At 46.7% G+C, this 26,670-nt stretch overlaps 2 protein-coding genes across 2 annotated transcripts; both read left to right on the top strand.

The window, feature by feature from the left end:
* Positions 1–7,478: 7,478 nt before the first annotated feature.
* Positions 7,479–8,919, top strand: LOC309796184 (uncharacterized protein CXorf49 homolog; the record flags this gene model as incomplete). The annotated part of the gene is made up of 1 exon (XM_082609242.1): positions 7,479–8,919. The coding sequence occupies exon 1, from the start codon at positions 7,501–7,503 to the stop codon at positions 8,917–8,919; it is 1,419 nt and encodes a 472-aa protein (XP_082465368.1). The 5' UTR covers positions 7,479–7,500.
* A 15,074-nt stretch (positions 8,920–23,993) lies between these two features.
* On the top strand, positions 23,994–25,434 carry LOC309796183 (uncharacterized protein CXorf49 homolog; the record flags this gene model as incomplete). The annotated part of the gene is made up of 1 exon (XM_082609241.1): positions 23,994–25,434. Exon 1 carries the CDS (start codon positions 24,016–24,018, stop codon positions 25,432–25,434), a length of 1,419 nt encoding a protein of 472 aa, XP_082465367.1. The 5' UTR covers positions 23,994–24,015.
* Positions 25,435–26,670: the final 1,236 nt, after the last annotated feature.

Genomic DNA, 26,670 nt, shown 5'->3' with positions numbered 1-26,670 from the left:
CACCACTTCAAAGACAGCTATATCAAAAAGAACAAATTGCCAACTACACGACTAGGTAAAGAGCCAGGCCACCACACCCCTGAAGTTTCCTTTGTTTCATAGATCTCTGATTGACTTAGATAACTGACCCTTTGGCTGCTTGTTTTTCCCTTCTTGTGCTTTAATTCCCATTCTGTGTTAAATTCACCAATAAAGAGTGAATCTGAGAAACCCTAGGCCCCTCACTCTTGACCCCGATACATACATAACCCCAGGTCCCAGCTCTCTTTCTCCACCCACAACCTTTCTGTGTGGTCCAAGGCATGCCATGTACCCTCCATGACCTGTGAGTAATAAACTTCGTCCTTTCAAAGTCTCCTAAAGATTATTGCTGAGGTGCATCTTGCAATTATAATAAGAACCACAAGGGCTAGTTCAACCACAACATTGGTTCTGAAAGGGGAAATATCTGTGGGGGCTCGCCTTGGAGTACAGATAAGTGCCTCCAGGTATTTCTAGCTGACAGTATCACTATCAATTGGCTGAGACCAGCACAATTACCCTGATGCCCAAAACACACAAAGACATCCAAAATAAAGAAAATTGCATACCAATCTTTCTCATGAATATAGATGAAATAACCCTCGAGAAAATATTAACAAACTGAATTCAGAAACATATAAAAAGGATTATAGACCATAACCAAGTGGGATTTATTCTAGAAATACAAGGTTGGTTTAACATCTAAAAATCAATTTATGTAATACACTATTTTAAAAGAAGAAAGCACTGAAACATTATCATATTAACTGACACAGAAAGAGCATGTGACAAAATTCCACCACCTTTCATGATAAAAACAATAAAAAAAACTAGGAATAGAAAGAAATTTCTTCAGCGTCATAAAGGATATCTATGAAAAACCTACAGCTAACATCATATTTAGTAGTGAAAGACTGCATACTTTCTCCCTAAAGTCAGCAACAAAGACATGCTCACTACTTTTATTCATTATTGCACTGGAAGTTTGAGCCAGTTCAAACAGGGAAGAAGAAGAACTAAAAGTCATCCAGATAGGAAATAAAAAGGGAGTTTTTTTATTCTCAGATGACATGATTTCATATGCAGACAATCCTAAGGAATCCACAAAAACGGATCTAACGGTAGAACTAATAAAGAAGTTCAACAGATCACAGAATACAAGAGTAATATATAAAACAAATTTTATTGCTAAATACATGTAGCAAATAATCCAAAAATGAAATTAAGGAACACTTAATTCTAGTTACAATAGCATCAAAAAGAATGAAATGCTTAGGCATATATTTAACAAACCAAATGTAATACTTATGCACTGAGAAACACAAATTGATGTTTGTTGAGAGAAACTAAAGATGATCTAAATAACTGGAAAGGCATTGCATGTTCATGGTTGTAAGACTCAATATTTATATGGTAATTCTCCCCAAATTGACATATAGATTCAATTCAATCTCTATCGAAATTTCAGCAGGCTTTCTTTGTAGAAATTCACAGGCTGATCCAGAAAATTCATATGGAAATGAAAATCAAAACAAAACAGAACAAAACAGAATATCCAAAACTACTTCAATAAAGAACAAACTTGGAAGATTCCACTTTGTGATTTCAAAACTTCCGATAAAAATACAGATAGGGCCTCCCTGGTGGCGCAGTGGTTGAGAGTCCGCCTGCCGATGCAGGGGATACGGGTTCGTGCCCCGGTCTGGGAGGATCCCATATGCTGCGGAGCGGCTGGCCCGTGAGCCATGGCCGCTGGGCCTGCGCGTCTGGAGCCTGTGCTCCGCAACGGGAGAGGCCACAACTGTGAGAGGCCTGCATAGCGCAATAAAAAAAAAAATACAGATAATCAAGTTAGTGTGATACTGACATAGAGATAGATCAATGGAACAGAATTGAGAGTTTAGAAATAACGAACTCTCCTTAGATTTATGGTCAATGATTTTCAATGCAATGGGGAAAGGATAGTCTTTTCAACATGTGGTGCTGGTACAACTGGATATCATGCAAAAATACAAACTGAGAACCTTACTTCACAGCACACACAAAACTTAATGCAAAATGGATCAGAGACTTAAAAGTAAAACCTACAACTATAAATCTGTTAAAAGAAACCCTAGGAGAAAAATATTTGTACGCATGAGCTAGGCAATGATTTTTTAGATACAACACCAAAAGCATGATCCATAAAAGAAAAACTTGATAAATTGGACTTCGTCAAAATTTAAAACATTTATGCTTCAGAAGGCACTATTCAGAAAATGAAAAGACAAGGTACAGACTGGGAGAAAATATTTGAAAGTCACAGATCTACCAAAGAACTTGTATGCAGAATAAAGAAGAAGAATAATAAATAAATAAGAAAATGACCCCATTAAAAAATTGGGTAAAAGATTTGTATAGACATTTAACCAAAGAAGGTATAGAAATGGTTAATAAGCATATGAAAGGATGTTCAGAACCACTAGTCAGTAGGGAAATATAAATCAAAACCATAATGAGATACCATGTTGCAAAAACAATAGGATGGCTATAATCCAAAATACAGATAATAACAAATATTTGGACTTGGAGAAACTTGAATCCTCATACACTTCTGGTGATAATGTAAAATAGTTGAATCTTTTTGGAAAATATTCTGGTGTTTTCTTAAAAAGTTAAACATAGAGTTACCATATGATCCAGAATGTCCATTCCTAGGGATCTACTGAAGAGAACTGCAAACATATGTTCACACAAAAACTCATGAACTCAAAATGTATATGAATATGCTTAACAGCATTTAGTTTGGGAATATTATCCACAACATTCCCAAACTAAACATAACCCAAATGCCCATAAACTGATGAATGTATAAATAGAATGTGGTATACCCATACCATGGAATATTATTTGGCAATAAAAATGAATGAAGTACTGATACATGCTACAACATGGGTGAACCTTGAAAACATTATATTAAGTGAAAGAAGCCAGACAAAATGTACTATATATTGTGTGATTCCATTTATACAAAATTTACTAAATAGGCAAATCATAGAGACAGAAAGTAGTTTATTACTTGCCTATAGGGCTGGGGGTGGGTTGGGGGGGTTCAGGGTGTTGGGTAAGGGATACAGGGCGTCTTCTTGGGCTAACAAACATATCCTAAAATTGATTGTGATAGATGCACAACTGTGAATATACAAAAAGCCATTGAATAAGGCATTTTATTTTTTAATTCATTTTTATTGCAAAAACACATAATAGGAAACCTACCTTATTAACAATTTTTTTAATGTACAGTGTTGTTAACTATATGAACATTGTTGTAATCAGATCTCCGGAATTCTTCATCTTGCATGACTGCAAATCTATACTCATTGAACAACAACTCCCCATTTCCCCCTCCCCCAAGCCCTTGGCAACCAGGATTCTACTTTCTGCTTCTACGAGTTTGACTACTTTAGGTACCCCATATAAGTGGAAACATGCAGTATTTGTCCTTTGTGATTGGCTTACTTCACTTAGTATAATATCCTCAAAGTTCATCCATACTACAGCATATAGCAAGATTTCCTTCTTTTTAAAGGCTGAATAATATTCTGTTATATGTATACATTATATATACCACCCTTTATCCATTCACCTGTTGATAGATATTTAGGTTGTCTTCACCTCTTGGCTATTGTGAATAATGGTACAATGAACATGGGAGTGCAATAATCTATGCAAGATCCTGATTTCAATTATTTTGTAATGTAAATGTAAATATACGGAAGTGAGAATGCTGGATCATATGGGAGTTCTAGTTTTATTTTTTTAGGAACTTCCATACTGTTTTCCATGGTGGGTGCACGATTTTACACTCCCACCAGCAATCCACAAGGGATTCATTTTCTTCACTACCTTGCCAACACTTGCTATTTTAAGTTTTTTTTTTTTAATACTGGCCATGTTAACAGTTGTGAGGTGATAACTCATTGTGGTTTTGAATTGCATTTCCCTGTTGACTAGTGATGTTGAGCATTTTTCTTATACCTGTAGGTCATTTATGTGTCTTCTTTGGAGAAATATCTAATCAATTCCTTGGTCCATTTTTAAATTGTGTTATTTGGGTTTTGTCTGTTTCTTTGTTTTTGAAAGCATAAGCCACAGACTGGGAAACAATATTTGCAAAGCACACATGTTAAAAAACTTGTATCCGAAAGAGATAAAGAACATTCGATATTCAGTAATGAGAAATCAAACAACACAATAAACAATGAGCAAAAAAAAATCGAACTGACATTTTGCTTACTGGATGGTCAGTAAGCTATTGAGAAGATGTTTGACCTCATTAGTCATTAGGGAAATAACTAAAGCCAGAATGAAATACGACAACATAGCTCTAAGCATGGCTGAAATAAAAACAAAATACAGACAATACCAAGTGCTAGACAGACTGAGGAACAGCTAGAACTCTCCTGCATTGTTGGTGAGAATGCAAAAAAATGGTATAGACTCTCTGGAAACAGTAAAAAATACACTAACGATTCAATCCAGCAAGTTAACTCCTAGATATTTACCCAAGAGAAATGAAAACTTATATTCACAAAAAATCTGTATGCAAATGTTCATGGCACTTTTCTTAGATGCTTGGGTGACTGCACACTGGCACTGGACACAGACATATCTAGGACTACTGGGCACAGTTTCTGAGCTGACATGGATCCCGGAAGCCCAAAGTGTCATAATGGGGCCCCATTAGAGAGGGGCTTATGAGGTTCTGGCAGTAAAAGGAGTTGGGGATAGAGATCAGTTCACGGTGAGCTGACTGGGTCCCTGGACAAACACAGTGGTCATTTCTCCAGTCCCCAAGCTGATAATGCTTAGTGATACACTTGGCAGTTGGAGCAATGACCTACACATTGGGTCATTGGTCTGTGGAGTAAGAGCTATTACGGTGGGGAAAGCCAAGAGGAACCTCTGACACTGGCTCCCACCCCAGGCCAAGAATGTAAGTCAAAACCAGTATTGGATCCTGGTAAGCGTAGGGGGTTAAAGCAGAGATTAGTGACATCATTGGAGACATATGGGATGTATGGGAAGAGGAGGTAGGAGAGCCACAGGGACGAAGAGAGTGGAGAAGGTGAGAAGAAGTTCTGGGAGTCTCTCTATGGGGGAGGGAGGAAGGGAATGGAAATGGTGAGAGGGAAGATGGAGGCTTCCACTGGATCCACTGGTAATGTTTCATAGGATGCTGGTGGAAGCAGGAGATTTTGCTATATCCTTCCTTATCCATTTTAACATATTTGAAATAGCACACCATGCCTTAAAAAGTCACTGGGAGAAGTGGAAGAGGGCGGTATCCACAAACAGGCAGGCACCATCAGGGGCAGGCTCAAGGAGGAGAATTGCAGATTTACAGTGCACCACATCTCCCCTGCTCTGTAACTTCTCTAGCATGGCCAGCTTCTCAGGTGCAGAAACTCAGGCCCAGAAAACTGGGCCTTTGAGTTCCATAGGCAAGAGGGGTTCAGACACGCCAGGACTCTCCAGGAGGTCAGCCAGAGCAGGATGCAGGAGAGAGAGGTGACTGAAGACAGAGGAGTATGAACGGGTAAGAGCAGAAGGAAGGTATGGGAGGAATGGAGGGGTGTCAGAGTAGGAGATGGGTGGCAGACAAGGGAAATTCTGACACCCAAGGGCCGTATAGAAACCAAGTGAGGGACCCCTACCCAGACATCAGTACTGCTCAGCTCAGGGAAGCTGAGAACTGACAGTTCCAAGAAAAATTGAGAGACACCTGGCTATCCACACCCACTGCCATCACAACTGGTAGGCCTTGGATGTGCATACATAAAAACTTTAAAACATACTTCTACATATACTAAAGTAAATTCTCATATATTACATAGGATTGACTGGTGTGTGTGTGTGTGTGCCCACGCACGCAAGTGATTTAACTTACAAATGTGAATCCAAAGTCATCGGTCTGCAACTTGCAGTTTGAAGTCAGGAGGATGCTTTCAGAAGCTGTGAGAATGGCCTGATGCATTCCGTTGGACTGCCACGCTTTATGCTACTGGATGCTAAGCCACGTTGCATTCATCCATTTCCTTACTGATGGGAATTTGGAGTGTTCCCAGTTTTTCCCAACACCAACACCCTTGTGCATGGGCTCCTGTACACTACAGGTACCAGCGTGTCTAGGGAAGAAGTACCAGGCGGGGGACTTGCCAGAACATAGAGGAAATACCTATTTTTTTTTTCCTTTTTAAGATCTTGGGCTCAAAGCAAGGACTCTGGAGTCAGATTGATTGGTTTCAACCCTGCCGCTGATCCCCACGAGCCGAATGACCTTGGGCCAGTGGCTGAACCTCTCAGTGCCTGTTTGCTCACCGGTAAGAGGCCAGTAATAGCTGGTACTAGAGTTCTAGGCGTGTCATGTGGATGCATTACTATTTATGCCCAGCGCTTAGAAGAGTGCCAGGCGCAGAGTCCCTGCTGGCACTAAGTTGCTTTCAATGGATTCTGCCAAATTACCTCCCAAATGGGTCTCTTGCACCACCGCCACAGGGGTTTGCTCCTCACCTCTCCCACCCTCGGAATGGTTAAGCTCTTTGAAGGTTGTCAACCTAGTGTGTGAAACCCGATTCGTGGTTTTAGTTCACATCTCCAGGATCAGCGGTGGCGAGCATCTTTTGGGGTGTAACTGGCCACTGCGATTTCCTCTTCTTTGAATTTGCCTCAGAGAGGGGGAAGGGCTGATGGAGCGAGACCAACCCCAATCTGTCCGCCAACCCCAGTCTGTCCGCTCAACCCGCCTGCCAATAACGTTTGCTGAGCCACATTTGATGCAGCAGTTGAGACAGAGACCATACAGAATGAAAATACAATCCCTTTGCTCTCTGGCCGACCCCTGATCACTGACTGTGGGACTCCTATGCCCATTCTCCTGTTGGGTCGTAAGGCTTGCGGTGGAAGGGAGACTGGCAAATGCTTTCGGCGCGTGCTAGGCGTCCAGTGCCTCCATCTTGACATTTCATCCTCACCACCCCTGGAGCCTGGCGCCCTCACTCCCCTATCCCCTGTATAGATGGGAAATGGAGGCTCAGAGCTGTGACTCTAACCGGAAAGGGGAGGCGGGACGGGAGGAGGCGGGCCGAGAGACTTGACAGAGGGAGGCACTCCCACCATCCCCTTCACCAGCCAACTGCTCGGACCGCCCACGGGCTTGGGGGCAAAGCAGAGGCCCTCGACCCCATTGGTTAGGCCTCAAGGGGACAGGAGAACAAGGCGCCCGCTGGTTGGTGGGGGCCGGACCAATGAGGGGGCCGCGTCGCGGGCGTGGGAGGCGCGCTGAAAGTCGCGCAGCGTGTCGTCTGAGGCGAGCTCGTGCGCGGCGCCTGAGGTGGTTGACGCTGCTCACTGAGCGCCGCCCGCCTCGTCTGCCGTGACGGCGACCGCGACTCGGGCCATCAACTGTCGCCCCGGTTCCGCGGCCGCCCGGGTCGCGACATGAGCTCCCCAGATGAGGTGTCTGTGTGGGGAACGGGTTTCGGCCCAGAGGGCGGGGAGCGAGCCGGCGTCCGCCCGGCGGGCCGCGCAGTTCCGCGGGGACCCGACCGCGGCCCCGAGCCCAGGAAGCCGCCGAGCGGCGGTGGCGGGAGCGGCTGCCCGGATCCCAAGGGCTTCCAGTCAGAGCGGGAGATGCTAGAAGCGGGAGGGCCGGTGCTGTGTGGCCGCGAAGGCCGACCTGGCTCCCCGGCTGACGACATGAGGGACCTCCTGGACCTGGCCGAGGAGTCTGCGGCGGGCACCACGCAGCAGCTGTACGACTGGGACGTGCTGGGCTTCCGCAGATACCCGTTGGCGGAGCGCTGCGCCTCCTTCGAAGTGTCCGCCGGCCTCGAGGCGGGTCCCGGCGGTCCAGGAGCGACCGCCCAGAGCTGTGGGGAAGCGCCGCCGGCTCTGGCCGGCCCTCTCCACCTCGGTGGGCCTGAAGCGGGCCAGGCCTGGGGGAAGTCTAAGAGAGCCACTATGCATAGGTTGAACGTGGCTGCGGATCGCCAGCGCTTCTCCGAGGAAGCCCTGGGCCTGCTGCTATCCGACTCCGAGTCCTCAGATGAGTTCAGTGACACAGAGCTGATGACGGTGAGTACTTACCCCGGAGGAGGAGGCCAGGCCGAGCCCAGCAGACCCGAGGATCCCGGGGACACTCCCAGTCACTCGAATTTCCAAGTCAGGGAGAATTTCCTTCACGTGACAGGCTCTTCCCTGTCCTCGGCTCTGCGAGGACTCTCTTCGGTTGTGGAAAGGCAGGGCGTGGGAGAGCAGGGCATCTCTTCCCCTAAGAAAATGCAGAGCGTGCTCTGGGGGAACGGGGGCAGCAAGCCCAGCTACCCGGGAGCTGCTGCTGCTGCTGCTACGGCAGGTGGCCTGCCGCAGGTCACTCCTAGGAAGAAGGGGACCCAGGAGAAGAAATCCCTCGGGGGAGCCTCCACACTTGCCCTGGGGAAAAACTTCCCTTCCTGGGGGCAGCGAATCTGGGCACCTCCGCTGGAACCGGCCACCTTCCCCCCAGTCTCTGGTATTCCGCTGCTTGGGAGATCCAAGAGGTATACCTTGGTCCCTTCCGGAACCAAACAGGCCAAGCACACCAGCGCTGGGAAGAAATCGGTGGTCACGTGGACAAGGGAGTCTGAGGCTGTGGCGGGAGAAGATAAGGACCCAAATAGAGACCCAGCCCCAAAGGGCCAAGTGAGTAGGCCAGGCTCCTCCTGTCTCCCCACTCTTCCCCGCCCCCACCGCACCCAGAGCACACGTCTTCACCCATGCTGCCTCTGTCCACCCCTCAGGGGTCGTCATTGGGTGCCCCTCGGTCACTGGGTCATTATGATGCCTGATCGGGCTCCTTTTACTAGGGACAAACAGTAAGGTAGCGCTTCGGGTGTGCTGGGCCTGGTTCTGCACCCTTGGCCTGTTTCCAGCGTCCTCTGAGAGACTGGGGCTGGGATGGAAGGGAGGGTTGGTAGCTGAATTGGGTCGGGGGATCCCTTAAAAGCTTCCCCGAAAAGCCTGAGTATTCAGACTCACCAGCTTCCTGAATCCTATCTCCTAGGTGTTCCCCAGACCTTCCTTGCAGGGACCCTGGGCTTACTCAGTGCCCCACTGTTGTCCCTAGATCAGCTCTGCCTGCTGGCCTGGGGCTGACGGAGGGAGAAAGTGCTAATGAGATCAGCCTTTCAATTCCCTTCCCAATTCCCTGCCTCACCCCGGCCCAAATCACACAACTCTCTCTCTCTCTCTCTCTCTCTCTCTCTCTCTCTCTCTCCCTCTCTCTCTCTCTCTCTCTCTCACACACACACACACACACACTTCCTTAGTCCAAATCAGTGAAAAATTTTTGTTTCAGCTGCCAGCTCACAGGCCAGGGACATCTTATCCGCGCATGCATCGTGGAAAAGGCAGCAGTGGCGAGGTCGACACCAGAGGCCCCCAAGATCCAGGAAAGTCAGAGCCCTTGGCCCTGAACCAGGGAGAAGTCATGCCCAGGGGTCCTGCCCCCTCAGGTGAGTGTCGTGGGTTTGATAGGAGGGGAGGGGAGGGGGTGGAGGGCAGAAAGCTCTGGCTCTGTCTCTGTTGGGGGCACAGCCTTTGTCTCAGGCAGCTTCTCCCACAGGAGACGGGGTGCTGGCAGGGCTGGCCTTGAGCCACATCATCCTGTGTGTGGGGTTTGTGCGGTGGGGCTGATCGGTGGCAGTGCCACAAACAGCTCCTCCGGGTGTAGCCTTACAGGGGAACAGCCTTTTCTGTTAAGTCCTTTTCGCCCACATTGCTCTCCCACGTGCTGGCTGTGGCTGCAGCTCTGGGAGGGGCGAATCCAGAGCCACATAGCTTGGGGACCACAATGGCGAAATGGCTGCCCCCGGGTAACAGCGGAGGCAGGCCCAGAGAGAAGGTTCGGGCTTCTGGGCAGAGCAGGGGCGGCTGGTCGCCAGCAGAGGGTGGTGCCGCCTCACCTCACGGTAGACCCCACTTGGCCCTTTCCACCTCACTGGGAGCCTGGGAAGCTGGATTGTGTGTCCTTTCCCTCTCAGGTGACTGGGAGCCACTGGACCATCCCCCAAGACCGGAAACGCCGCAGCAGCCACTGGGAATGCCGGGCTGTCCTTGGGTAATGCTTCCTCTGGCTCCTGGAAATGCAGGCCCAAACTCGAGGGTGGGATCTGGGTCCAAGTTCAGCTGACATGTGTGGGGCCACCCCTCCCCTGCCGCCATCACGTACCCCATGGAGGGAGCCCACCTGCTTTCCACTGAGGAGCCCTTGCCATTCTAGCCACCCGGCTTTGGGGTGCAGGGCCCGGTGGAGAGGAGAAGGTGGAGGAGAGAGGAGGCCAGATTATACTAATCATTTCCTCCTGTGTCTGCTGGCCTAGTGTCTCGTGCTACAGAGAGAAGTAGACGACCTTAAGAAGAAACTTGGTATGAGGAACCAGGGACAGAGAGCGGTGTCTTAGTTCAGAACCCGGGTGGGCACCTGGGGTGGAGCTGGGCTGCAGGTGCAGTCGGCCTCGCAGGGACCAGCATCACTGTGGGGAGGAGAACCTAGCAGGCCTGGCCCTGGAGCCGGCTGTGCATGTACAACTGGGCGTGTGTACAAGTAGCAAAGTACTGTCTGGACTGCATGCACACTTTGCCAACCAGACCCGTCCTAGGGAATCTCCTTCTGATAGGACTTTTAGAGATGCCTCGTTGATTTTCCCTTGAACTGCTGCTTGGTGTGGCTTCTAAGGTTCTTGTTGGATTGTTTGTGTGTGTGACGAGATCTGACTGGTTGTGGCACGGCCCACAGCATCAGAGCTGCTGGCACACTTTGTTTCCCTTTAGGAACCAGTTCCACATTCAATTTGGGTGGTGGGGAGTGATCTGGCCCAGAGCTCTTTGCATCGGGTCTGGAGGGGGTTTCAGGTTTCAGGGCTAGGCGGTTCCTCACGGGGATAGGGGGACGGGCTTCCATATCCCTCTCTCTGGAGTGCCTACTAATGCCTGTCCCTGTTGCAGACACCATGAAGGACATGGCTCTCAGGATCCTGACACTTTGAAGTGAGTGTTACACACACCGTACCCCTTCCCACAGTCCTGGCTGTTGAGCAGGGCTGGGGGCTGGCCCTGGCTTGAGGCTCTTCCCTGACTCTGCTGTTTTACAGGTTGAGCCCAGCGTCTTCCTGCAGGAGGGGCAGCTGGTACCTTTGGATCCCGGGAGCTGTGGCCAAGCTCGTTCCCTCCTGTTCTGCCTCAGCTAGGGCTTCCTCTACCCTTGTTTTGCCCCCTCCCCAGTTTCACAGCAGTTTCGAAATAAAGTACCTCTCATGTTATGTGTTCTGCCTTCTCTCTGGAGGGGTAGGGGTAGGGTTAGGGGGCCGGGGCACGGCACTGCTCCACAGCAGAGCCTTTTCCAGAACAGTATCTTTCACATCCTGTGGTGGGGACTCTGGAGCAGCCTCTGCTACCATCCCTGCAGTCAAGTCAGCGGAGTGCCCCAGGTCTGGGTCCTGTGTGTGCTCTCCCTGGCCACATTGACACGTCATCCCTTGCCCCCAAAGGCCCTCTTCTAATTCTCTCCAAACCACCCTCCTCCTTTGGGGTCTGGTGGTTCCCATTCATCTCTGCCATTACCCCTCCCCATCAGCAGGAACTCATGACCCCCTTCCAGAGCTTGAATCTGGAAGCATTCACATCCTCCCTGCCCTAGCCAGCTGACCACCCTCCTCCAGCCTGGTCGTCTCTATACCCTTGAGTGGAAATTGGCCTGTCAGGTTCTATGGCAAGTATGGTTAGTAGGTCTGTGTTCTTGCATGGTCCCTGTCAAATACTCTTCCACCAGCCCCATGACACAGATTTTCCTGGAAATTATATTTATGTGTCCCAAAGAGACCACCCAACATGAGCTACCCGGGACAGGGGCAGGGTGGGCGCAGTGAGGATGGGAAGTAAGGAGTGACTGCGCCTGGACAATGGGGAGCACTTGAGTCCACCCTTCCCCCATATTCTCACAGTGACTCGCTTCCAGAGTCCATGGCATGAGCTCAGGTGGACAGACCATATGTGGGATGGGGCAGTCGCAGACCTCAGGGTCAGAAAAGAACATTCGTGGGACTTAATCCACTCAAACCCCTCCCTGGAGAAGGTGGGCTTGATTGCTGCCCAGGCCTCTGGCTGGATTCCTACGATGTACCCAGTGCCCCCCCCAGTCCAGCCTGTACCAGGCTTATGTTCTAGCCCCTCTTGCTTCGGCACTGCTCCCCACTGAGCTGAGGCCATTACCAATGAGTGTGTGTGCACTTCGAGGAAACAGAGCCAGCCTAGACTTTGGACCCGCCTCTAACCTGTAGAGACAGTCATTCCAGGTCTTGTGTCCCTGCAGACACTCTGGAGAGTGTGAAGCTAAGTACAGGCTGGAGACCGCCATCACAGGAACTCTCTTCCCAGTGCACACTATGGAGGGTATGGGACCAGCTCAGTGGTATGGCACCATCCCTTCCAGCCTGAACTGCTCTGGCTCAGAGCCCACTCCCTCTAGCCTCTAACCACAGTGTGCACACTGGGGGAAAAGTGAAACCAGAAGAGAAATACTGCCCCAAGCCCTCAGGACCCAGCTATATCCCAGACCAATGTGGAGACTGCCATCACACCTGGGAGAAACCCAACTTCCTCAGGGCTCTTAACTCTGGCCCTTCAGGTCCCAACCCCACACCTGAAAGGGCAGTGAGGGCCATTGAGCAGAGAAGAAACCCCAGCTCACACCTTATTCTGGCTCTAGCCCCTTCAACTCCAGACCTGTTTCCCACCCGGGCAGTGACTGCCACCACACCCTAGGGGAAGATGCAGCCCATGCTCACTTGATATCTAGCTCTCCCTCCAGAGCCACTGGGCACATGCAGACTGAACAGGGATGGTCCCACACAAGAACACACCCACAAGACTGGGATAGATAACTGTCTCACCTAATTTCATAGAGACAGAGAAAGTTTTAAAAAGATGAGTAGACAGGGGAACATGTTTCAAATTAAAGACAAGAAAAAATGCTGAAAAAAACCCTAAGGAAACTGATAAATAACTTAACTGATGAAGAGTTCATAGCAGTAGTAATATGAATGCTAACTGAACTGGGGCAAAGAATAGATGAACACAGTGAGAATTTTTAACAAAGAACTAGAAAATATAAAAAGGACAAGTCAGAGCCGAATATAATAACTGAAATTACAAATACACTAGAGGGAAATAACAGCAGATTAGGTGACAGAGAAGAACACATAAGCAGTCTGGAAAGTAGAATAATGGAAATCACTCAATCATAAGTGCAAAAAACAATTTTCTTAATGAGAATAATTTAAGGGACCTGTGGGACAACATCAAGCATACTCACATTTGCATTATAGGGGTCCCAGAGGAGAAGAGAGAGAGAAAGGGGTTGAAAACTGTATTTGATGAAATTATGGCTGAAAACTTCCCTAATCTGAAGAAAGAAACACAGAGGAAGCACAGAGAGTCCCAAACAAAATGAACCCATACACACCCACATCAAGAAATATAATTAAAAGGGCAAAAGTTAAAGAGAGAATTCTAAAGGTAGCAAGAGAAAAACAAGAGTCACATACAAGGGAAGCCCCATAAGCCTATCAGCTAATTTTTCTGCATATACTTTGCATGTCAGAAGGGAGTGGCATGATAAGATTTAAAGTGCTGAGAGGGAAAACCCTACAACCTAGGATACTTTACCCAGCAAGGTTATCATTCAGAATTGAAGGAGAGATAAAGGCTTCTCAGACAAGCAAAAATTAAAAGAGTTCATCAATACTAAACCAACCTTACAAGAAGGGTTAAAAGGTCTTCTTGAAGTAAAAAAACAAACAAACACTGACTACAACAGGAAATAAGAAATGAAAGGATGGGGAAAATATACTGGTGAAGCAATTATATCATAAAGGCTGGGTATTTACCAGTTAAATAAGCTAGTACAAAGGTTAAAAGACAAAAATTGTAAAATCAACTGTAACTACAATAAAAAGTTAAACGATAGACATGAAGATGTGAAATATGACATAAAAAACACAAAATGTTGGGAGGTGAGTAAAAAATGTAGAGCTTTCAGAATGTGTTTGAACTTAATGACTATTGGCTTAAATCAAATAGTTATAGGTCAACATAAATGAACTCCATGGTAACCATAAATCAAAGACCTACTGTAGTTATACCAAAACTAGAGAGAAAGGAACACAAACATAACACTGAAGAAAATCATCAAACCACAAGAGAGACACTAAAAGAAGAAAGCATCCTCCTGACTTCAAACTGCAAGTTGCAGAACGATGGCCTCAAGATACACATTAGTCAATGTTTTTCAATCCCAAATGAATCGTACCTAATATTTGATAACCTTTGGGTGTATGTTTCAATGTCTGAAAGACAGTTTTCACTAGATGTTAAAGTTGTGGGATAGCTTCTAACAGGACCCAATAGGTTTATAGAACAAATTTATGACCTTGGATCTCCCCAGATTGGTTAGGAAGGTGTACAATTGGTTTCCTTTAGGCTCAATGTCACCTACAGGTAGCCTTGAAAACAGCTGCTGTCATCCTGCTTTCAATGTGGGCATGTTGGGTTCAATCAGTTTTCCAATGGTATGATTATTTGGCTGCAATATTTATTCCTTCACTTGGAATAGAAGATATCATTACTCATATAGAGGCTTTAACAAAATTCACCCAGCAAGCCTTAAATGATAGTAACCAAGCTGTGTGTTTGCTCAGTTCAGAAATCTCCATGATGAGAAAAGCAGTCCTACAGAATTGCATGGCCCTCAATATTCTAACAGCTTCCCAAGGGGGAGCTTGTGTTGTAATACATAGTGAATGTTTTGTTTTTATACCTGATGAGTCTTCTAATGTAACCCCCGCTTATGATGCGTATGAAAAATTGGATTTCCACTCTGAATGATCGTCTTCCCAGTTTAAGGGAAATGCTAGGAAAATGGTATGGTTCAAGAGGATATTGGCTTAAATCTTTACTAATGATATTGTTGCTCCTATTTCCAACGTTGATTACAGTTTGTGTAACTTATAAAGTTTTAGTTTCTTGTTTTTTGCACTGTGTATCACCTGCTCCTACTAAGATAATGATATCTAAACAACTGGAAACTATTGATCACATCTATAGTTCTCTATAAAATAATGGACATGCACAATGCACATGCAATGTAAAATTGGTGCAAGTCCTATTGGACAATGTGGAATTGGCCGTTAGTCCCTGCCAGACATCTTACTAGTACCACCCCCTAAAAGGAAAGAAAGAACTGGGCTATTAGGACCCAGCATCGAGGGACATGATGGACCCAAGGCACGTAAAGAACCACCCTAGCATTTAGGGACCAAATACTTGATCACCTAATTATTTCTATTGAAAGATTAATGACCAAAAGTGGAATTAATGAAACAAAATTATTTTCAGGCAGGACAAGAAACATTTTAAGCATAAAATTCTCTCTCTGCCCATTTGAGCCACTACCCCCTCCCCTTTAGTGTGATTTGTGCATCACATTATACATTAACTAGATCCCCTTAAAAGATACAGGAATGCCCACACACCAAAAAAAGAGAAAAAAATGAAAGAAAGAAAGAAAGAAAGAAAGAAAGAAAGAAAGAAAGAAGGAAGGAAAGAAAGAAGGAAGGAAAGAAAGAAAAGAAATTTCCTCCTGGAATCAGCAAGGTAACTCCTTAAGACATAACTTTCCTTTCTCAATCCTGTAATGCCTCATTAATACCCACTACTCGCCTTGTTGGACTATGTAAACTATTAATATGCTACTTTGTCTCAAAAACTTATATAACGGTTCTACCTCCAATAGGTGGAACAGTCCTCAGAGTTTTCTGAAGATTGTCTCCCAGGTTATAGTCCTCAGGTTGGCTCAAATAAAAATTTCCACTTTTCTTCGACTGACTATTGATTAATTTTTTTGGACAACACAATGAAACCAAAAGATGGTTTTTTAAAAAGATAACAAATCACAAACCTTAGGCAGACTGACCAAGAAAACAAAAAGATTCCTAAGGAATCACTAAAATCAGGGCTGAAAAGGGAGACATCACCATTGAGCCTATTGAATTTAAAAAAAAACATAAGAAAATAGTATGAAAAATTTTATACCAACAAATTAGACACATATATGCAATGAAAACATTTGTAGAGAGACACAAACTTCAAAACAGACTCAATAATAGACAATCAATTAAATTAATAATTAAAAATATTCCCACAATGATGCTCCTGTCCAGATGGCATCACTGCTGAATGCTATCAAACATTTCAGATGGAAATAATAGCAACACTCCAGAAATTCTTCCAGAAAATAGAAGAGGAATGAACACTTTCAAAATAGCTCTAGTAGGCCAATATTACTGTAGTGTGAGCCTCTGACAGTTTTTTTTTTCTTAATTGTAATGCAAGTGCCTGACATTAAGCTTTTGATTGCTGAGGCACCACTTCAAAGACAGCTATATCAAAAAGAACAAATTGCCAACTACACGACTAGGTAAAGAGCCAGGCCACCACACCCCTGAAGTTTCCTTTGTTTCATAGATCTCTGATTGACTTAGATAACTGACCCTTTGGCTGCTTGTTTTTCCCTTCTTGTGCTTTAATTCCCATTCTGTGTTAAATTCACCAATAAAGAGTGAATCTGAGAAACCCTAGGCCCCTCACTCTTGACCCCGATACATACATAACCCCAGGTCCCAGCTCTCTTTCTCCACCCACAACCTTTCTGTGTGGTCCAAGGCATGCCATGTACCCTCCATGACCTGTGAGTAATAAACTTCGTCCTTTCAAAGTCTCCTAAAGATTATTGCTGAGGTGCATCTTGCAATTATAATAAGAACCACAAGGGCTAGTTCAACCACAACATTGGTTCTGAAAGGGGAAATATCTGTGGGGGCTCGCCTTGGAGTACAGATAAGTGCATCCAGGTATTTCTAGCTGACAGTATCACTATCAATTGGCTGAGACCAGCACAATTACCCTGATGCCCAAAACACACAAAGACATCCAAAATAAAGAAAATTGCATACCAATCTTTCTCATGAATATAGATGAAATAACCCTCGAGAAAATATTAACAAACTGAATTCAGAAACATATAAAAAGGATTATAGACCATAACCAAGTGGGATTTATTCTAGAAATACAAGGTTGGTTTAACATCTAAAAATCAATTTATGTAATACACTATTTTAAAAGAAGAAAGCACTGAAACATTATCATATTAACTGACACAGAAAGAGCATGTGACAAAATTCCACCACCTTTCATGATAAAAACAATAAAAAAAACTAGGAATAGAAAGAAATTTCTTCAGCGTCATAAAGGATATCTATGAAAAACCTACAGCTAACATCATATTTAGTAGTGAAAGACTGCATACTTTCTCCCTAAAGTCAGCAACAAAGACATGCTCACTACTTTTATTCATTATTGCACTGGAAGTTTGAGCCAGTTCAAACAGGGAAGAAGAAGAACTAAAAGTCATCCAGATAGGAAATAAAAAGGGAGTTTTTTTATTCTCAGATGACATGATTTCATATGCAGACAATCCTAAGGAATCCACAAAAACGGATCTAACGGTAGAACTAATAAAGAAGTTCAACAGATCACAGAATACAAGAGTAATATATAAAACAAATTTTATTGCTAAATACATGTAGCAAATAATCCAAAAATGAAATTAAGGAACACTTAATTCTAGTTACAATAGCATCAAAAAGAATGAAATGCTTAGGCATATATTTAACAAACCAAATGTAATACTTATGCACTGAGAAACACAAATTGATGTTTGTTGAGAGAAACTAAAGATGATCTAAATAACTGGAAAGGCATTGCATGTTCATGGTTGTAAGACTCAATATTTATATGGTAATTCTCCCCAAATTGACATATAGATTCAATTCAATCTCTATCGAAATTTCAGCAGGCTTTCTTTGTAGAAATTCACAGGCTGATCCAGAAAATTCATATGGAAATGAAAATCAAAACAAAACAGAACAAAACAGAATATCCAAAACTACTTCAATAAAGAACAAACTTGGAAGATTCCACTTTGTGATTTCAAAACTTCCGATAAAAATACAGATAGGGCCTCCCTGGTGGCGCAGTGGTTGAGAGTCCGCCTGCCGATGCAGGGGATACGGGTTCGTGCCCCGGTCTGGGAGGATCCCATATGCTGCGGAGCGGCTGGCCCGTGAGCCATGGCCGCTGGGCCTGCGCGTCTGGAGCCTGTGCTCCGCAACGGGAGAGGCCACAACTGTGAGAGGCCTGCATAGCGCAATAAAAAAAAAAATACAGATAATCAAGTTAGTGTGATACTGACATAGAGATAGATCAATGGAACAGAATTGAGAGTTTAGAAATAACGAACTCTCCTTAGATTTATGGTCAATGATTTTCAATGCAATGGGGAAAGGATAGTCTTTTCAACATGTGGTGCTGGTACAACTGGATATCATGCAAAAATACAAACTGAGAACCTTACTTCACAGCACACACAAAACTTAATGCAAAATGGATCAGAGACTTAAAAGTAAAACCTACAACTATAAATCTGTTAAAAGAAACCCTAGGAGAAAAATATTTGTACGCATGAGCTAGGCAATGATTTTTTAGATACAACACCAAAAGCATGATCCATAAAAGAAAAACTTGATAAATTGGACTTCGTCAAAATTTAAAACATTTATGCTTCAGAAGGCACTATTCAGAAAATGAAAAGACAAGGTACAGACTGGGAGAAAATATTTGAAAGTCACAGATCTACCAAAGAACTTGTATGCAGAATAAAGAAGAATAATAATAAATAAATAAGAAAATGACCCCATTAAAAAATTGGGTAAAAGATTTGTATAGACATTTAACCAAAGAAGGTATAGAAATGGTTAATAAGCATATGAAAGGATGTTCAGAACCACTAGTCAGTAGGGAAATATAAATCAAAACCATAATGAGATACCATGTTGCAAAAACAATAGGATGGCTATAATCCAAAATACAGATAATAACAAATATTTGGACTTGGAGAAACTTGAATCCTCATACACTTCTGGTGATAATGTAAAATAGTTGAATCTTTTTGGAAAATATTCTGGTGTTTTCTTAAAAAGTTAAACATAGAGTTACCATATGATCCAGAATGTCCATTCCTAGGGATCTACTGAAGAGAACTGCAAACATATGTTCACACAAAAACTCATGAACTCAAAATGTATATGAATATGCTTAACAGCATTTAGTTTGGGAATATTATCCACAACATTCCCAAACTAAACATAACCCAAATGCCCATAAACTGATGAATGTATAAATAGAATGTGGTATACCCATACCATGGAATATTATTTGGCAATAAAAATGAATGAAGTACTGATACATGCTACAACATGGGTGAACCTTGAAAACATTATATTAAGTGAAAGAAGCCAGACAAAATGTACTATATATTGTGTGATTCCATTTATACAAAATTTACTAAATAGGCAAATCATAGAGACAGAAAGTAGTTTATTACTTGCCTATAGGGCTGGGGGTGGGTTGGGGGGTTCAGGGTGTTGGGTAAGGGATACAGGGCGTCTTCTTGGGCTAACAAACATATCCTAAAATTGATTGTGATAGATGCACAACTGTGAATATACAAAAAGCCATTGAATAAGGCATTTTATTTTTTAATTCATTTTTATTGCAAAAACACATAATAGGAAACCTACCTTATTAACAATTTTTTTAATGTACAGTGTTGTTAACTATATGAACATTGTTGTAATCAGATCTCCGGAATTCTTCATCTTGCATGACTGCAAATCTATACTCATTGAACAACAACTCCCCATTTCCCCCTCCCCCAAGCCCTTGGCAACCAGGATTCTACTTTCTGCTTCTACGAGTTTGACTACTTTAGGTACCCCATATAAGTGGAAACATGCAGTATTTGTCCTTTGTGATTGGCTTACTTCACTTAGTATAATATCCTCAAAGTTCATCCATACTACAGCATATAGCAAGATTTCCTTCTTTTTAAAGGCTGAATAATATTCTGTTATATGTATACATTATATATACCACCCTTTATCCATTCACCTGTTGATAGATATTTAGGTTGTCTTCACCTCTTGGCTATTGTGAATAATGGTACAATGAACATGGGAGTGCAATAATCTATGCAAGATCCTGATTTCAATTATTTTGTAATGTAAATGTAAATATACGGAAGTGAGAATGCTGGATCATATGGGAGTTCTAGTTTTATTTTTTTAGGAACTTCCATACTGTTTTCCATGGTGGGTGCACGATTTTACACTCCCACCAGCAATCCACAAGGGATTCATTTTCTTCACTACCTTGCCAACACTTGCTATTTTAAGTTTTTTTTTTTTAATACTGGCCATGTTAACAGTTGTGAGGTGATAACTCATTGTGGTTTTGAATTGCATTTCCCTGTTGACTAGTGATGTTGAGCATTTTTCTTATACCTGTAGGTCATTTATGTGTCTTCTTTGGAGAAATATCTAATCAATTCCTTGGTCCATTTTTAAATTGTGTTATTTGGGTTTTGTCTGTTTCTTTGTTTTTGAAAGCATAAGCCACAGACTGGGAAACAATATTTGCAAAGCACACATGTTAAAAAACTTGTATCCGAAAGAGATAAAGAACATTCGATATTCAGTAATGAGAAATCAAACAACACAATAAACAATGAGCAAAAAAAAATCGAACTGACATTTTGCTTACTGGATGGTCAGTAAGCTATTGAGAAGATGTTTGACCTCATTAGTCATTAGGGAAATAACTAAAGCCAGAATGAAATACGACAACATAGCTCTAAGCATGGCTGAAATAAAAACAAAATACAGACAATACCAAGTGCTAGACAGACTGAGGAACAGCTAGAACTCTCCTGCATTGTTGGTGAGAATGCAAAAAAATGGTATAGACTCTCTGGAAACAGTAAAAAATACACTAACGATTCAATCCAGCAAGTTAACTCCTAGATATTTACCCAAGAGAAATGAAAACTTATATTCACAAAAAATCTGTATGCAAATGTTCATGGCACTTTTCTTAGATGCTTGGGTGACTGCACACTGGCACTGGACACAGACATATCTAGGACTACTGGGCACAGTTTCTGAGCTGACATGGATCCCGGAAGCCCAAAGTGTCATAATGGGGCCCCATTAGAGAGGGGCTTATGAGGTTCTGGCAGTAAAAGGAGTTGGGGATAGAGATCAGTTCACGGTGAGCTGACTGGGTCCCTGGACAAACACAGTGGTCATTTCTCCAGTCCCCAAGCTGATAATGCTTAGTGATACACTTGGCAGTTGGAGCAATGACCTACACATTGGGTCATTGGTCTGTGGAGTAAGAGCTATTACGGTGGGGAAAGCCAAGAGGAACCTCTGACACTGGCTCCCACCCCAGGCCAAGAATGTAAGTCAAAACCAGTATTGGATCCTGGTAAGCGTAGGGGGTTAAAGCAGAGATTAGTGACATCATTGGAGACATATGGGATGTATGGGAAGAGGAGGTAGGAGAGCCACAGGGACGAAGAGAGTGGAGAAGGTGAGAAGAAGTTCTGGGAGTCTCTCTATGGGGGAGGGAGGAAGGGAATGGAAATGGTGAGAGGGAAGATGGAGGCTTCCACTGGATCCACTGGTAATGTTTCATAGGATGCTGGTGGAAGCAGGAGATTTTGCTATATCCTTCCTTATCCATTTTAACATATTTGAAATAGCACACCATGCCTTAAAAAGTCACTGGGAGAAGTGGAAGAGGGCGGTATCCACAAACAGGCAGGCACCATCAGGGGCAGGCTCAAGGAGGAGAATTGCAGATTTACAGTGCACCACATCTCCCCTGCTCTGTAACTTCTCTAGCATGGCCAGCTTCTCAGGTGCAGAAACTCAGGCCCAGAAAACTGGGCCTTTGAGTTCCATAGGCAAGAGGGGTTCAGACACGCCAGGACTCTCCAGGAGGTCAGCCAGAGCAGGATGCAGGAGAGAGAGGTGACTGAAGACAGAGGAGTATGAACGGGTAAGAGCAGAAGGAAGGTATGGGAGGAATGGAGGGGTGTCAGAGTAGGAGATGGGTGGCAGACAAGGGAAATTCTGACACCCAAGGGCCGTATAGAAACCAAGTGAGGGACCCCTACCCAGACATCAGTACTGCTCAGCTCAGGGAAGCTGAGAACTGACAGTTCCAAGAAAAATTGAGAGACACCTGGCTATCCACACCCACTGCCATCACAACTGGTAGGCCTTGGATGTGCATACATAAAAACTTTAAAACATACTTCTACATATACTAAAGTAAATTCTCATATATTACATAGGATTGACTGGTGTGTGTGTGTGTGCCCACGCACGCAAGTGATTTAACTTACAAATGTGAATCCAAAGTCATCGGTCTGCAACTTGCAGTTTGAAGTCAGGAGGATGCTTTCAGAAGCTGTGAGAATGGCCTGATGCATTCCGTTGGACTGCCACGCTTTATGCTACTGGATGCTAAGCCACGTTGCATTCATCCATTTCCTTACTGATGGGAATTTGGAGTGTTCCCAGTTTTTCCCAACACCAACACCCTTGTGCATGGGCTCCTGTACACTACAGGTACCAGCGTGTCTAGGGAAGAAGTACCAGGCGGGGGACTTGCCAGAACATAGAGGAAATACCTATTTTTTTTTTCCTTTTTAAGATCTTGGGCTCAAAGCAAGGACTCTGGAGTCAGATTGATTGGTTTCAACCCTGCCGCTGATCCCCACGAGCCGAATGACCTTGGGCCAGTGGCTGAACCTCTCAGTGCCTGTTTGCTCACCGGTAAGAGGCCAGTAATAGCTGGTACTAGAGTTCTAGGCGTGTCATGTGGATGCATTACTATTTATGCCCAGCGCTTAGAAGAGTGCCAGGCGCAGAGTCCCTGCTGGCACTAAGTTGCTTTCAATGGATTCTGCCAAATTACCTCCCAAATGGGTCTCTTGCACCACCGCCACAGGGGTTTGCTCCTCACCTCTCCCACCCTCGGAATGGTTAAGCTCTTTGAAGGTTGTCAACCTAGTGTGTGAAACCCGATTCGTGGTTTTAGTTCACATCTCCAGGATCAGCGGTGGCGAGCATCTTTTGGGGTGTAACTGGCCACTGCGATTTCCTCTTCTTTGAATTTGCCTCAGAGAGGGGGAAGGGCTGATGGAGCGAGACCAACCCCAATCTGTCCGCCAACCCCAGTCTGTCCGCTCAACCCGCCTGCCAATAACGTTTGCTGAGCCACATTTGATGCAGCAGTTGAGACAGAGACCATACAGAATGAAAATACAATCCCTTTGCTCTCTGGCCGACCCCTGATCACTGACTGTGGGACTCCTATGCCCATTCTCCTGTTGGGTCGTAAGGCTTGCGGTGGAAGGGAGACTGGCAAATGCTTTCGGCGCGTGCTAGGCGTCCAGTGCCTCCATCTTGACATTTCATCCTCACCACCCCTGGAGCCTGGCGCCCTCACTCCCCTATCCCCTGTATAGATGGGAAACGGAGGCTCAGAGCTGTGACTCTAACCGGAAAGGGGAGGCGGGACGGGAGGAGGCGGGCCGAGAGACTTGACAGAGGGAGGCACTCCCACCATCCCCTTCACCAGCCAACTGCTCGGACCGCCCACGGGCTTGGGGGCAAAGCAGAGGCCCTCGACCCCATTGGTTAGGCCTCAAGGGGACAGGAGAAAAAGGCGCCCGCTGGTTGGCGGGGGCCGGACCAATGAGGTGGCCGCGGCATGGGCGTGGGAGGCGCGCTGAAAGTCGCGCAGCGTGTCGTCTGAGGCGAGCTCGTGCGCGGCGCCTGAGGTGGTTGACGCTGCTCACTGAGCGCCGCCCGCCTCGTCTGCCGTGACGGCGACCGCGACTCGGGCCATCAACTGTCGCCCCGGTTCCGCGGCCGCCCGGGTCGCGACATGAGCTCCCCAGATGAGGTGTCTGTGTGGGGAACGGGTTTCGGCCCAGAGGGCGGGGAGCGAGCCGGCGTCCGCCCGGCGGGCCGCGCAGTTCCGCGGGGACCCGACCGCGGCCCCGAGCCCAGGAAGCCGCCGAGCGGCGGTGGCGGGAGCGGCTGCCCGGATCCCAAGGGCTTCCAGTCAGAGCGGGAGATGCTAGAAGCGGGAGGGCCGGTGCTGTGTGGCCGCGAAGGCCGACCTGGCTCCCCGGCTGACGACATGAGGGACCTCCTGGACCTGGCCGAGGAGTCTGCGGCGGGCACCACGCAGCAGCTGTACGACTGGGACGTGCTGGGCTTCCGCAGATACCCGTTGGCGGAGCGCTGCGCCTCCTTCGAAGTGTCCGCCGGCCTCGAGGCGGGTCCCGGCGGTCCAGGAGCGACCGCCCAGAGCTGTGGGGAAGCGCCGCCGGCTCTGGCCGGCCCTCTCCACCTCGGTGGGCCTGAAGCGGGCCAGGCCTGGGGGAAGTCTAAGAGAGCCACTATGCATAGGTTGAACGTGGCTGCGGATCGCCAGCGCTTCTCCGAGGAAGCCCTGGGCCTGCTGCTATCCGACTCCGAGTCCTCAGATGAGTTCAGTGACACAGAGCTGATGACGGTGAGTACTTACCCCGGAGGAGGAGGCCAGGCCGAGCCCAGCAGACCCGAGGATCCCGGGGACACTCCCAGTCACTCGAATTTCCAAGTCAGGGAGAATTTCCTTCACGTGACAGGCTCTTCCCTGTCCTCGGCTCTGCGAGGACTCTCTTCGGTTGTGGAAAGGCAGGGCGTGGGAGAGCAGGGCATCTCTTCCCCTAAGAAAATGCAGAGCGTGCTCTGGGGGAACGGGGGCAGCAAGCCCAGCTACCCGGGAGCTGCTGCTGCTGCTGCTACGGCAGGTGGCCTGCCGCAGGTCACTCCTAGGAAGAAGGGGACCCAGGAGAAGAAATCCCTCGGGGGAGCCTCCACACTTGCCCTGGGGAAAAACTTCCCTTCCTGGGGGCAGCGAATCTGGGCACCTCCGCTGGAACCGGCCACCTTCCCCCCAGTCTCTGGTATTCCGCTGCTTGGGAGATCCAAGAGGTATACCTTGGTCCCTTCCGGAACCAAACAGGCCAAGCACACCAGCGCTGGGAAGAAATCGGTGGTCACGTGGACAAGGGAGTCTGAGGCTGTGGCGGGAGAAGATAAGGACCCAAATAGAGACCCAGCCCCAAAGGGCCAAGTGAGTAGGCCAGGCTCCTCCTGTCTCCCCACTCTTCCCCGCCCCCACCGCACCCAGAGCACACGTCTTCACCCATGCTGCCTCTGTCCACCCCTCAGGGGTCGTCATTGGGTGCCCCTCGGTCACTGGGTCATTATGATGCCTGATCGGGCTCCTTTTACTAGGGACAAACAGTAAGGTAGCGCTTCGGGTGTGCTGGGCCTGGTTCTGCACCCTTGGCCTGTTTCCAGCGTCCTCTGAGAGACTGGGGCTGGGATGGAAGGGAGGGTTGGTAGCTGAATTGGGTCGGGGGATCCCTTAAAAGCTTCCCCGAAAAGCCTGAGTATTCAGACTCACCAGCTTCCTGAATCCTATCTCCTAGGTGTTCCCCAGACCTTCCTTGCAGGGACCCTGGGCTTACTCAGTGCCCCACTGTTGTCCCTAGATCAGCTCTGCCTGCTGGCCTGGGGCTGACGGAGGGAGAAAGTGCTAATGAGATCAGCCTTTCAATTCCCTTCCCAATTCCCTGCCTCACCCCGGCCCAAATCACACAACTCTCTCTCTCTCTCTCTCTCTCTCTCTCTCTCTCTCTCTCTCTCCCTCTCTCTCTCTCTCTCTCTCTCACACACACACACACACACTTCCTTAGTCCAAATCAGTGAAAAATTTTTGTTTCAGCTGCCAGCTCACAGGCCAGGGACATCTTATCCGCGCATGCATCGTGGAAAAGGCAGCAGTGGCGAGGTCGAAACCAGAGGCCCCCAAGATCCAGGAAAGTCAGAGCCCTTGGCCCTGAACCAGGGAGAAGTCATGCCCAGGGGTCCTGCCCCCTCAGGTGAGTGTCGTGGGTTTGATAGGAGGGGAGGGGAGGGGGTGGAGGGCAGAAAGCTCTGGCTCTGTCTCTGTTGGGGGCACAGCCTTTGTCTCAGGCAGCTTCTCCCACAGGAGACGGGGTGCTGGCAGGGCTGGCCTTGAGCCACATCATCCTGTGTGTGGGGTTTGTGCGGTGGGGCTGATCGGTGGCAGTGCCACAAACAGCTCCTCCGGGTGTAGCCTTACAGGGGAACAGCCTTTTCTGTTAAGTCCTTTTCGCCCACATTGCTCTCCCACGTGCTGGCTGTGGCTGCAGCTCTGGGAGGGGCGAATCCAGAGCCACATAGCTTGGGGACCACAATGGCGAAATGGCTGCCCCCGGGTAACAGCGGAGGCAGGCCCAGAGAGAAGGTTCGGGCTTCTGGGCAGAGCAGGGGCGGCTGGTCGCCAGCAGAGGGTGGTGCCGCCTCACCTCACGGTAGACCCCACTTGGCCCTTTCCACCTCACTGGGAGCCTGGGAAGCTGGATTGTGTGTCCTTTCCCTCTCAGGTGACTGGGAGCCGCTGGACCATCCCCCAAGACCGGAAACGCCGCAGCAGCCACTGGGAATGCCGGGCTGT

The sequence above is a fragment of the Mesoplodon mirus genome (assembly GCF_964341445.2).
Source record: "Mesoplodon mirus genome assembly, chromosome: X".
NCBI classification, from domain to species: domain Eukaryota; kingdom Metazoa; phylum Chordata; class Mammalia; order Artiodactyla; family Ziphiidae; genus Mesoplodon; species Mesoplodon mirus.
The sequence above is the reverse complement of the archived record's forward strand: the minus strand, read 5'-3'. Positions and strand labels throughout refer to the sequence as shown.